Source organism: Plectropomus leopardus, chromosome 4, assembly GCF_008729295.1.
Source record: "Plectropomus leopardus isolate mb chromosome 4, YSFRI_Pleo_2.0, whole genome shotgun sequence".
In the NCBI taxonomy this organism is placed as follows: domain Eukaryota; kingdom Metazoa; phylum Chordata; class Actinopteri; order Perciformes; family Serranidae; genus Plectropomus; species Plectropomus leopardus.
This window is the reverse complement of record NC_056466.1, coordinates 33,569,910-33,581,857: the sequence shown is the minus strand read 5'-3', so window position 1 is coordinate 33,581,857 and position 11,948 is coordinate 33,569,910. Positions and strand designations below refer to the sequence as shown.

The following is an 11,948-nucleotide window of genomic DNA, read 5'->3' as shown; positions in this document are numbered from 1 at the left end:
TGCGTCACATCATGAGAAATGAAAAGAAAATCATGCTTCTATTTAAATATTTGACAGAAAAAGCATCAATATCTAAGAAGAAGAATTGTGTCCTGTCTGTCTGCTATTGAGAAAGTAGGCTCAGTGCATCTCATTGGTGGAGCATAAAGCAAAGCCTATATTTCTTTAAAGCTGGATGATATTTTAGAGCAACAATGACATTTTGTTGTTTAACATGATTTGGGAAAAGTTTATTGATACTGCTAATATCAATAAAGAATTTCTCATTATTATGGAAGACGGGCATCTAAAAATATCTGGCAAAGCTTGGAAGCAGAGCTGTAAAAACACCATCACAGTTGTACAGTGATACATCAGTGTTTGAAACATAAGTTTTCATGTTTTCCATTTTTGCAATCAAGTTTTTCTAAGATTATGGAAGTGTCAGCAGTTATCAGCAAAATGCACTCAAGTATCAAGTTTTTAAAAAAAAATTGAATTCTAATCAGTGTTTCGTTATTATATAATGCATTAATGGATTGCTATTATGCAGTTATATATAAGCAGCATTTAAATGTCATAATTGAGCAAGTAATAATTAAGAGCATTAAGAGAGCATCATGTTTTTTTAGGATCAACGAATGTTTGAGTTTAAAATCTTCACGTTGTAAATAAACGTTTAACTCTTTTTGTATAATTTCCTACAAATGTAGCAGAGTGAATGTATGAAAAAAGCTTAAAATAGCAAAACATTTTCCTAAGAAAATGTTTTTAGTTGCATAATACCATTTGTTATGTACTTATATTACTTTGTTGTAATTATGGACTGGGAAAATACAAAGTATTACAGGTAATTGTGTTAAAAGTCAGAAAATAAAATATTTAATTGACAGCACTATATAGTTTATATCTGGCTTAGTGAATGCAGGAATATAAAAACTAATGACAAAACAGTCAGGCAGTAAGACTGATTTTTTTTTATTTTTTGTTTTGTTATAGGAAAAGTGCATAGTTGAAGCCCTTTTTCTCTTAGACAGAAACAGTGTAAATCAAGGTCTCTGTGGTACCACATCATCCACTTGTTCATCTCAACAATCCAGTATGGCTTTCCCTTTAATTATACACAACTTCTTAACTTTTTCCTTCCTCAGATCTCCTCTGTGCCATCTTCCAAGCAAGTTTGGAAAGATGTAAAGACATTTAGAGGACTTTTGCTGATTCAGTAATAAAGAGTAGCCATTGAAGACTGTTGTGATGATCATATCCAAGTTCTTAACTGTTACACCACGTATTCAAGAAAGACACTTCAATTTAAAGACTAACCATGTAACGTCTGATATCACAAGCACCCTGGAACATAATCCAGGGCCCAGACACAAAATAGCCATGTTACCATGACAGGGGCACGACAAAGATACAGTCAGTGACTAGAAAAACAGAAAACTCTCTATCATGTACCACAATCCTATAGCCAACGACAGACATTAAAAAAAGATACCACTCATTATAATGTTCAGTTTTTCTTGAGATTGTATCAAAGGATCGACTCTCTTCAGTAACTCTGAGGCTGTGGTTTGCGGTGAAGTTGTGTCATTTACATACATGTTATGGAACAAAACAACATTCACTTTATATTGTTCTGAGGTTTCCATTTTTCTGTTCACTAATTTCCTTTCAACTTTTTCATCAAGCGGATAAACCTTCTATAAAATCCTTTAGATGTAAGATTCGTCATGTATAAAACAGAGCTCTGGACCAAGAGTAATCAACAAGAAAATGACCCGGATGAGAAAAAACGGGAAAGAAGACTTCCGCTGCAGATCCGTCTCTCGTCTTCTTATCTCAAAGTAAAAATGAGCTCAAATATTGCTGTTTTTTTTCACAAGACGTTTGTCTCTGAATTAGCACTAAGACCAGAACTTTAAAGTTACATTGGCACTGTTTGATATTGCACCTTTTCCACTGACATATTATCATATAGAAGCTGTGCAGTAGAAACTTTGGATTTACTCCCATATATGCTGCTGTGATTCTCAGTTAGAAAAGATCATGAACAACCCGCCTTCATTCATAAATGACAACAAAAGTGCTAATAAAATATGATTATCTGCTACTATTACGTCAGAGTACAATTATCTTTTAACTACTAAACAATTACAGTACAAGGAATCATTTTGATATGAATAAAATGTTTGTGCTGAGTATATTGTTTTACAATGACCACATTTAATAAACCCTGTCTGTGCACCTGTAACCCAGTTCATTTAAACTTTGTGAAATGAAATGTGAGCTTTTAACTGTCAAATCTAAGCTTCTTCAACAGACCCGTCACTGCCGTCTCAATCACTTCTACTACAAACCAACAGTTACTTAAAGGGACAGACGTGTTCTTGGAAATACAGTTCATACAACAGACCGGACTATTTGCTGGAATATGTCATCTACTAGAGGTCTGGATGTAAACAACAGGAAAAAAAATTTACTGCTTTAAAAAAAATCAATATGCCACGTTACTGTAATCCTCATAGAGTGCTGCAGAAATTAGTCCTAAAACCCAGAAATTAGTTAGCGTTTTAGCCCTCCCGGTTCTCTCGTTTTGAGGTCAATGGATTTTTTTGGTTAGAAATAAGCTCTGTTGTTAACACAAGCTTAGGAGACTCTCAGTTTTTTGTTCTGCAACATAAAATGCATCTGCACACACCCCACTCCTGAATTTTGAAGCTTTTATGTGTCTTTAAAAAAAAGGCAATTCCTCACAAGTGGCTAAATGAGACTGCAGAGTGTCACAAGCCTCACTTCTGGGGATTTCATTTACGCTTTAAAAATCATGAAAGTGGTTTTTATTTGTGAAGATTATCGTGCTGGAAAAAAAAAACATCGAACAAGTATTATAAACTTTTGTTTGTCACAGAGTAGGGGTGTAACGATGAATTGATGTGGACCAACACTGATTCAATGTTCAACAATGCAAAGTGAAACAAAAAGTTCACGAAAGCACGCACATCCACATGACAAAAAAAATAGGTAATACAAGAGTAAAAAATCCAAAATCCACACAAGGATTATGCAATAAATATTTAATACAATTACCATCCAGGGGACGTTTCTAGCTACATGTTCTTCATCAGACAAGTTAACGATGCACACACCATTAAATACTTCCTATAAAATGTGACAGGGAAGGAAGTATTTGAAGTTGTGTTAACTTGTCTGATGAAAAGCATTTAGCTCAAAATGTTACCTCAGGAGTGTTTGTATTAAATATTTATCAGAGCATAATCTAGTGTTTGTTTTTTCTGCAACAGTATAAAGTGAAAATATTGATACATATTGTCATTCTTGACATACGCCTTTACTTTGAAATTCCCATGGCACGGCTGCAAACTCATTTTTTCGTCTGAACAAAACTTAGTCCTTAACGTTCAAACAGTGCTAGCAGCAAGGCGAAGAAAAAGATGATGAAGACATTTACTGATATCGTCTCATATCAATCACAGGCCTCTGAATTGAATTGAACTCAAAACTTTGTGATATCAGCAAATATGAAATTATTGATTTACTCCCCTATCCCTTATTTTCTGCCATAATCCAAAGAAAAAATCCCACTGGATTTCTGATGAGAGAACCAGTGTGACGCTAACTTCCGTGTCGACCTACAAATTAAACTTCATCCCTACAGCACTCTATTCAGAATTTAGTTTTTCCATATAAATGTATTATATTTAATCGTTCTGCTGGTTAAAATATGCTATCAAAACATTACATGATATGACATCATAACTGGCACTGTTTAGAGATGTAAATGTATAGTGGAAAGACAGGAATGTTTCAGAGAAAAAACGCCACCCGAGATCACTCAGTAAGAACTGTTTAACCCCCTCCTCCCTCCCATGTGACACATTCCTTCATTTTAGTTCACATCTGATTTTTTGCACATCAGTCAGCACCAGATGGGCGGGTGACTAAGAGCAATGCCCCGCCTTCAGATTAAAGGCGTCGTGACTCTCACATAGAGCCCAGCTGATATAACCACATGCTGGTATTATCGGCCAGTATTGTCAGTCAAACGGACTTGTATGTATCTGCAGATAAAAGAAACAATATTTTTAGTACTTATGTCTCTTAAATTTAAGTTTGGCTTGTGGCAAAATTGTGTTTTTATGTATTGTTATTTAAATTTCCTAGACAGTCCCTGATCAAAGGTTCTTCTCACCAGTGTGTGCCCAAACTGTTTATGCTGTATGTCTATGTAAAAACATTAGCATTTTCACGTTTCACATCGATATTGGCCTCATCAGTTCGGTATCAGCTGGGCTCTAGCAAAAGCAATCAAAGACAGATCTACCCCAAAAACACAATGACATTAAAATAAGAAAAAAAGCAAAAGATATGTGAATGATGGGGAGATGGTGCTGTCCAGGTCACAGTCCCTAACTGCAGCTCCAGTCAGAGCAGGTGGGTGCGTGCCGGTACCCTCCGCTGTTAGTCAACAGGTGGTGCTGGAGGCTCTCTGCCATCCCTCTGCGACCCAAAACAAGAAAAGAAAAGTCTTAACAATAGGGAAAAAAACAGTGTTGATGCCATCCTGAAACCAGCACCGTGATTATGCCTTTATTCACCTTATAGTTTGGCTTTTAATTAAACTTTAACGATCAATGTGTTAACTATTTATTATTCATTTTAGTCTGTTTTGTTGTTTTACTAGATGGTGTATTGTTTTACTATTTTTAACATTTTAATCTATTATTTGTGCTATTATCCTTTCTTTTACCTTTTATCTACTATTTAGAGTGTTTTATTTATTTATTTACTTATTATTAATATTATATTTATTTAGTAGTTTTTATCTTTGGGTTTTATCCTGCCTCTGGTGTTTCTTCACTTACGGTAGAGCGACTTCAGGTCCTGGTTATAATGAATACTCTTATTTCTTTAATTAATTACAAAGTCTTGCTTTCTTTACCCATGTACCCAGGTACTAGTTTTGCTTGTATGAAAAGTGCTGACTGATTGAATAAAAAAAAGTTTTGACACACATGTGAAAATGTTGAAGTATTTGAAGTATTTGTGTACACACAGAGCCGAGGCTGTGTCACATTCAAACACAGCTCTGGTTCACATCACATGAGAAACATTTAGTTTCTGCTTCCTTTCTTAGAGAAATACGTGCTGATATACACGCTTTACATATATTGACCTAGCCACCGAAACATAGCAGATGTATGGAAGACTTCTGCATTTGGTTAGAGTGTTGCTTCCTGTAACCTGACGAGCATAGAAAAACAACCTTAGAATTACTTGTGGTTTTATGCTTCTACCAGCAAGTCAAGTTTCAGTTTACATCCATGTCTGTCCAGATTCATATAGTACACATGAGGACTTTAATTTAATAAAAGGTATTAGGTGTAATTTTTGGCGAAATGGAAGTTATCCTTATATTGATTTATATGATTCCAGTGAATCATTTTCAATGAGAAACATGCTGCTTAGACACATATAGCAAAGGAGTAAAGTATCTGACCAAACATCTCCGCTTCTGTTACTGAGTAATGACATTGAGTAATGGCAAGAAAAGAGTTTCAGCAGAACATTATGATGTCACAGTGAAGCTTACCTTTGCTATTTCGGTTATAATTTGGTTAGATAATGTCATCACTTTGTCTTAATAGAGATTTGTGTGAAATCTTGTCATAATTAGTGTAGAAATGTGCTTTATGAGGTCACAGTGACCTCAGACCAACAAAGTCTATTAAGTTTATCCTTGCGTCAAAGTGGACACTTGTGTCAATTTTAAAAAAAATCCTTTCTGAGATATTAACTTCACAAGAATGGGATGAACAACCCCAAAAACACAATGCCTCCGGTCACAGCTGATAGAGAAATAAAACAGTTCTTGAACAGATTGGTCTGTGATCAATTAAAAAATACACTCTGTCCTTCAAAACTAGGCCTGTCCTCACTATTACACAGTCAAACAAACCAAAAAAATGCTGACACACTAATGTAGCAGATGCACGTCAAATTTCTTAAATTACATATAAACAAAATTTCCTTTTTATGGAAGACAATTTGACACATTAGAGTGAAAGCACAGGCTTACATAACAGAATTAATGACGGCTGAATTCCATTTAGTTCATTCAGTTTCAGGGTCCTGATAGTGTTCATGCACCCTCACTAACACAACAATACAACAGCAATAACATTAACTAAAAACTGGAAAAATTGACCTCAGTTATTTGTGGCTGTGACTGGACATTTGACCCATAAATAACTAACATAAACCATAAATAACACATCAAATACATAACTGAGTTCCCACAGATTTTCATCGACAACATCTAAAACTTTTCCATAACTTTTCATGGACTGAAATTTCCATTTTGGAAAAGGATGTACTTCACTGTGTCTGGCCCTGTTACAGCGCTACACACACACACACACAGACACACAGACACACAGACACACAGACACACAGACACACACACACACACACACACACACAGAGGAGAGTCTCACTTCCCATAACAAATGCAGCTAAAGAGGACGGAGGCTTGGTTGGTGTTAGTCATGGTGAATGACAACTAAGCCAGATTTCCATGCGTATCAAGCCACAAATAAGTTGTTTAATGTGCTTTACTTGACTTGATTGCACATCATTTGATATGACTAATGTGCAACACAATGTTGATGCCCAAACAGTGTATCTTGCATCCCTAGGTCAATGCATATTAGAGCTACTTGCTACGTGTCAACAGCTAACTTACAGAAAATAATTTTGGCTGTTATGTTACATGATGTGGACGATTATCCCCGAAAGATTGTTGAAACAATTGATTTCATTATAGACAAGAAAAACTCTTAATTTGTGTACTAATTGCATGACTTTTCCAGGTCTGGAAAATGAGATTGTGGAATTCCATGATTTTTCAAGGTTTTCTATGACTGTGGGAACCCTGACATTTTGTAAAAATAAAATATATGACCCAGGATCTTTATTTGACAATAACATGAACAATGGGTCCTGCTCAGCTCTCCATCATACTTTGATGAACCAAGTGTGTGGTCACAAAGTGAGTGAGGTATATGCTGTTTGTAAAAATTGTTTTCCTTGTATGTTATTTTTCTTATATTTCTCGGTCTTTCAGCTTTGAAAACAAAGGAGCAAATAATTTTGAAAGGCCTTATAAGTAGCATGAGACAAATAAAGAACCACTGAAATGGAGCACAATGAAGGGTCATTTTCAGTATCTTAAAGATACACTGCTGGAATTTCCCGAAAACTAATTGGATAAACTCATACAGAAGTTATCCCTCGCAAACAACACTGGAGGGGTGTGGCAGTGATATTTTTCTGCTCTATGCTTGATTTTTTTTAATGATGTCACAATGCTAAATCAAACTATTGCATTAGTAACAAGAAATATGACAATGTGATTAACATTTTTTAAAAACAAACTAAAGCAGCGACTACTTTCTGACAGGCCGTGTGAAATTTACTGCCGAGTCGAGCGTCGGCAGCACGAAGGTGATTAAATTTCAGTGGAGGTGGAAAAAGCAGAGTAGCACACACTGTTTGTTTACTAGAAAGTTTGTGTGTTTTCAAGGGGTGTGATGAGAGGAGACAAGGCAGAGTTAGTCTCTCAAGCAAACTGTGCCAAAATGGCAACATTTTGGAAATGAAGCTGTTAAAAAAGAGGTGTTGTTAAAGAGGTGTAACCAACTGCGAGTAACACGGCACACCGTTTTGAGATTAGCTTATTCGACACCTTGTTTTTATTTGCCGCCATTCCTATTGCTTGCTTTGAAAGTACCACAGTGGATGAGCAGCTGAACTGAGGAATTATCTTCTCTTCTTATCTCATGATACCTCCTTATTATTTCACTGCAAGAACCAAAACAAGTTGGCAACTGACTGGAGGGAAATCACCAAAGAGCTGAGAGTTTCTGGCGTGGTAAATGACCGATGGCTATTGACAAGCTAGGCTACTTGCTGTTGCCTATAATATTTGTAATTTCCAGCATGCAAAATATCAAAATATAAAATGTGTGTTTTCTGTTTTAAAAAGTAACGATACAAACAAACGTAGGAAAAAAAGCAAGTAAGCTACTCATCCATCTTTTCAGTGGTTCTATATCCAGTGTGATCATAAGTGCACAGCTGATATTTACGAGGTTTGTTTACATAACATAGCAAAGGCAAGCATTTAATGGATTCAGTGTGGACCGATGTTTTGCGATGTGATGCCACAGCGTGGCCCTAAGTTAAGGGCATACTTAACTTGGTATACTAATCAGGTGTTCAATATCAAACCGGTTTGAAAATTTTAAAACCGACCCAATCCTGCTGCATAGTATACCTTTCAATACATTCACTTCTACGTATGTCTGATTATTTCTTGTCCATGTGGTACTTTTTGTCATAATAAAGAAGGCAGAGCAGTAGTGAAGCTATATTTGAAAACCCCTATGTTATGCAGGTGGAGTGTGATCTATACTGACATTGTGGGGTCCAGTAGGTTTGCCTGTGGGACGGGTACCCCTGAGACTGGATGGGCGAAACAGAAACAGGAGCAGAGCCAGCACCGCCCATCCCATGAGAACCATGGAGAGGGTCAGTTCACCTCCTCCGCCAACTGGCCCAGTAGGACCCGGCACTGAAAACAGAACACATTGGTGCACTTCACACATGTAATCGACACTAATGTCCCTGATTCCAGAACAGGATATGACACAATATAAAATAAAAGAAACAAGAGGTCTGATGTGGTCATACATACATTCCTGAGGGCAGTCTGTGTCTGTGCAGTAGGACTGAGATTGCCTGAGCTGAAATAGAAATTATACAAGGAAAAAGGTAGGTGTCATACAAGAGGGAAATCAAAAATATAAATAAGTAATTCATGCACACCATGACTTTAATGAATAACTTATTTGTTTTGTGATTACCTCTACACTGGTCTTACAAGAGAGAAAACACAGATAGTCTATAAACACTCGGTTAATAAAACTGACATAAACCTTAAGAGTTACATTAGGCCTATGAAACAAATGACCCACACGTCAATGTTCCCAACTGTACACATTCACAAGTGGATGATGCAAACCATCCGTGTCAGCTCCACCCACCTCCTAAAATATACTCTATGATCTGACTGGCAAATGCTGTGTAAATTCTTCAGTTATTTTGACAACACCCTTTCCTGCTGCATGCAAATCAGAAACCCCCAGGGGTGGGTTCAAGCTCTGAGCCAGCTGCAGCTCGCCACGCAAGCTACACCTGTACACAAAAAGCTAATTAGGACACCTGCAGACTGGAAAAAACATATTAACGACCTGTATTCCTTCTTTATCTCAATATGAATATTTTTTATTATGAAGAGCCAGAGAATATTCACAAGCAAAATGAAAAAATGGCAGCACCCAGTACAACAGAGTGAAACGCCTCCATGAGGCAGAACTGATAGGCTCTCAAGATAAACACTAAGCAGGAACCAGGATATGTTGGCTCCGTGTCAGCAGGCGGCTTTTCATTTCCTCCTCTTTGGCTGAGACTTACATTTACTTCCAAGTTGTGTCAAGCGTTAATCTCTTTGCTCCCTTCTCTCGACTTCAGCAGGTAGTATTTTTGCTTCACACAGCATACTTGGAATACTTTGACCTGTCCCTGCACTTCGACTGTCAGAGGTCTGCCACTTGAGATTTCAAGTGACGGTGAAGGATACTCAGTTCCAAGACTTACCAGGTTGATGAGGCGCCTCATAGCATACTCATGGGTGCAGATGCACTCACAAGGGTCAAAGCCTCCCTCTGCCATGTTTCAACAAAGGGTGTCCACCCTGGAACAGAGCAAAAGTACCGACTGTAGGACGTACATGAACAATGGAGAGAAACCTAATGCTCCCTCTTGTCAGTGCTGTGCTCTATTGTTGTTTCACAGGAGACACACAGATTAGAGGGAGGAGACTGCTCAGCCAAGGACAGCAGCACACTCAGCTGCCGGCTATAATATCTCACTGCATGTTATCCAGCTTTGTGAGTGCTGTCACAGGTTCCTCTGCATTTGAGTTTTGGTACAACATGCCAAAATGCACCATATGCCCCCTGTAAAGTTTTTGAACACTATGTGAATGCATATTTGCCCTGCAGCGATGTACTTTATTGTAACAGTCTAACGCTTTAGAAACTCCATCAGCATCAGTTTTGGTGTGCTGCTTTCAGACACCTTTTAGGAGCATTTAAACCCCTGGAATTTGAGGAGATTGGTTTGGTTTCTAACGAAAACATGGGAAAAAAAAAGGCAATGAGCAACTTGGCAAGAAAAGTCCAGCATATTGCTAAAAAAAAAAAAAAAAAAGTTAAAAAAAAAAAATTATAATAAGAAATTGGCTAAAAAAAAACTGCAGTGGGAGATTATAAGTTATTATCACACAAATAATAAAAAAAAAAGTCCAAAAACTACATTTATAATTCTCACAATTATATATTCAAAATCATGTTAGAGAGAAAAAAAAAGAAATATTTTAGTATGAAATATTTTTTGGCTTTTTTATACCTATGCATATGCATATGCTTTATTTATATATATATATATATATATATATATATATATATATATATATATAGATAGATAGATAGATAGATAGATAGATAGATAATTTTAAGCACTTTCTTGAACTCATTTTCTCTTATTTTCAGGTAATTCCCTTGTTATTTTATACTAATCAACATATATTGCTTTTGAAGATTTTTTTTTTAATAGTACAGTATGTTCAAGGTACAGTTTATACAGAGCAGTAAATTTTCCATTTGGAAATTAATTAAATTAATTACAAAGAATGTAATGTATGAGATTTTTTTTTTTTTTTTTTGCTTATTTTGTCTTGTTTTTGCAGAATTCTCATGTTTGTACAGTGTTTGTTTTGGCACCCCGGGTTGTCTGTTTGCACATTATGTTGACCACCTTGTTTGCACAGTTTAAGTATTAAATGAACCATGGGCACCAGAGAAATGAAATCTCATCCCTGCTGTGTACTTGAACATGGATCAGCTGACTTTAAAAGCTACTGAGTTTTGATTCAATGTTTCTACATAACCTTAGATACACCTTTGGCTATTCTGTTCCACAGTTCCTTGATATTAATGGCCAATGTGAATGCCTGTAACAGTATATTTGCAAAAAGCCAATACAGATTTGGTCTATACCACAATTAAGTGAAAACACAAACAAGTTTTCTATTTTTACAATATACTTATATGCTCAGAGAAGTAAAGATATCTGTACTGCACCACAAAATGATTAAACTTTTGACAATCGTGACTGTCATAGGATTCTAACTCTGCTGACTTACACAGCTAGCTTTTAACCAAGTTGTAATAGTTAGGTCAAAACAGGACGGCGTTATATTTTCCATGGGTGTCTTCCTGCATATTTCTTGAGTGAGTAACAAACGAATTCAAGCCAGTTTACATCGACCCTGCTGAAACACATTCAAGGACAGCTATCAGGACTTTTTGCTTACCAACCACTGAGTTTTACATCCACGTAGTACTGCTTTCGAGCTAATTTAGCTAACATTAGACTAGCTCGCTGCTAACCTAGCAAGAGAAAACCCACGGCACTGCCTCTTTTTTCACTGTTAATAATAAACATGGTTAGAGGGAGATGTGAAAGCAAACGGCATCGAAACACGACTTACTTGGTCTCCGAAGGGTTTTAAAAAGCGTTAGAAGTCTTCAGTCCAGGGCCCGGGCTGCACTGCTGCAGCACAGAGACCATTAAACTGCAGACATGTCAACCCACCGTCTGTGTTTTGTTTGGTGCACGTGAGACCAACCAGCTATTCTTCTCCACTGACATCCGGGAACTGCGGAGGTAGATTCACGAGAACGTCTCCTATTGGTTCAGAAATTTGATGGGCGGACCTTTAAGCCAATCGCGGGCAGAAACGATTCTGCCGGTCTGGATAG

At 36.8% G+C, this 11,948-nt stretch overlaps 1 protein-coding gene across 1 annotated transcript; it reads right to left on the bottom strand.

Moving 5' to 3' along the window:
* Nucleotides 1-941: 941 nt before the first annotated feature.
* smim14 (small integral membrane protein 14) lies at nt 942-11,809 on the bottom strand. The gene is made up of 5 exons (XM_042485287.1): nt 11,678-11,809; nt 9,721-9,817; nt 8,759-8,807; nt 8,481-8,635; nt 942-4,500 (listed from the first exon to the last, which is right to left on the bottom strand). The coding sequence occupies exons 2-5, from the start codon at nt 9,793-9,795 to the stop codon at nt 4,462-4,464; spliced, it is 318 nt and encodes a 105-aa protein (XP_042341221.1). The 5' UTR covers nt 9,796-9,817; nt 11,678-11,809; the 3' UTR covers nt 942-4,461.
* Nucleotides 11,810-11,948: the final 139 nt, after the last annotated feature.

What these genes read in the sequence shown, in the direction of transcription:
- smim14 (XM_042485287.1), bottom strand. Translation starts at nt 9,795, where the DNA reads ATGGCAGAGGGAGGCTTTGACCCTTGTGAGTGCATCTGCACCCATGAG. An exon ending in TGAGGCGCCTCATCAACCTG is followed by an intron (nt 8,808 to 9,720) that starts GTAAGTCTTGGA and finishes TTTCTATTTCAG; the next exon opens with CTCAGGCAATCTCAGTCCTA. An exon ending in CACAGACTGCCCTCAGGAAT is followed by an intron (nt 8,636 to 8,758) that starts GTATGTATGACC and finishes TTCTGTTTTCAG; the next exon opens with TGCCGGGTCCTACTGGGCCA.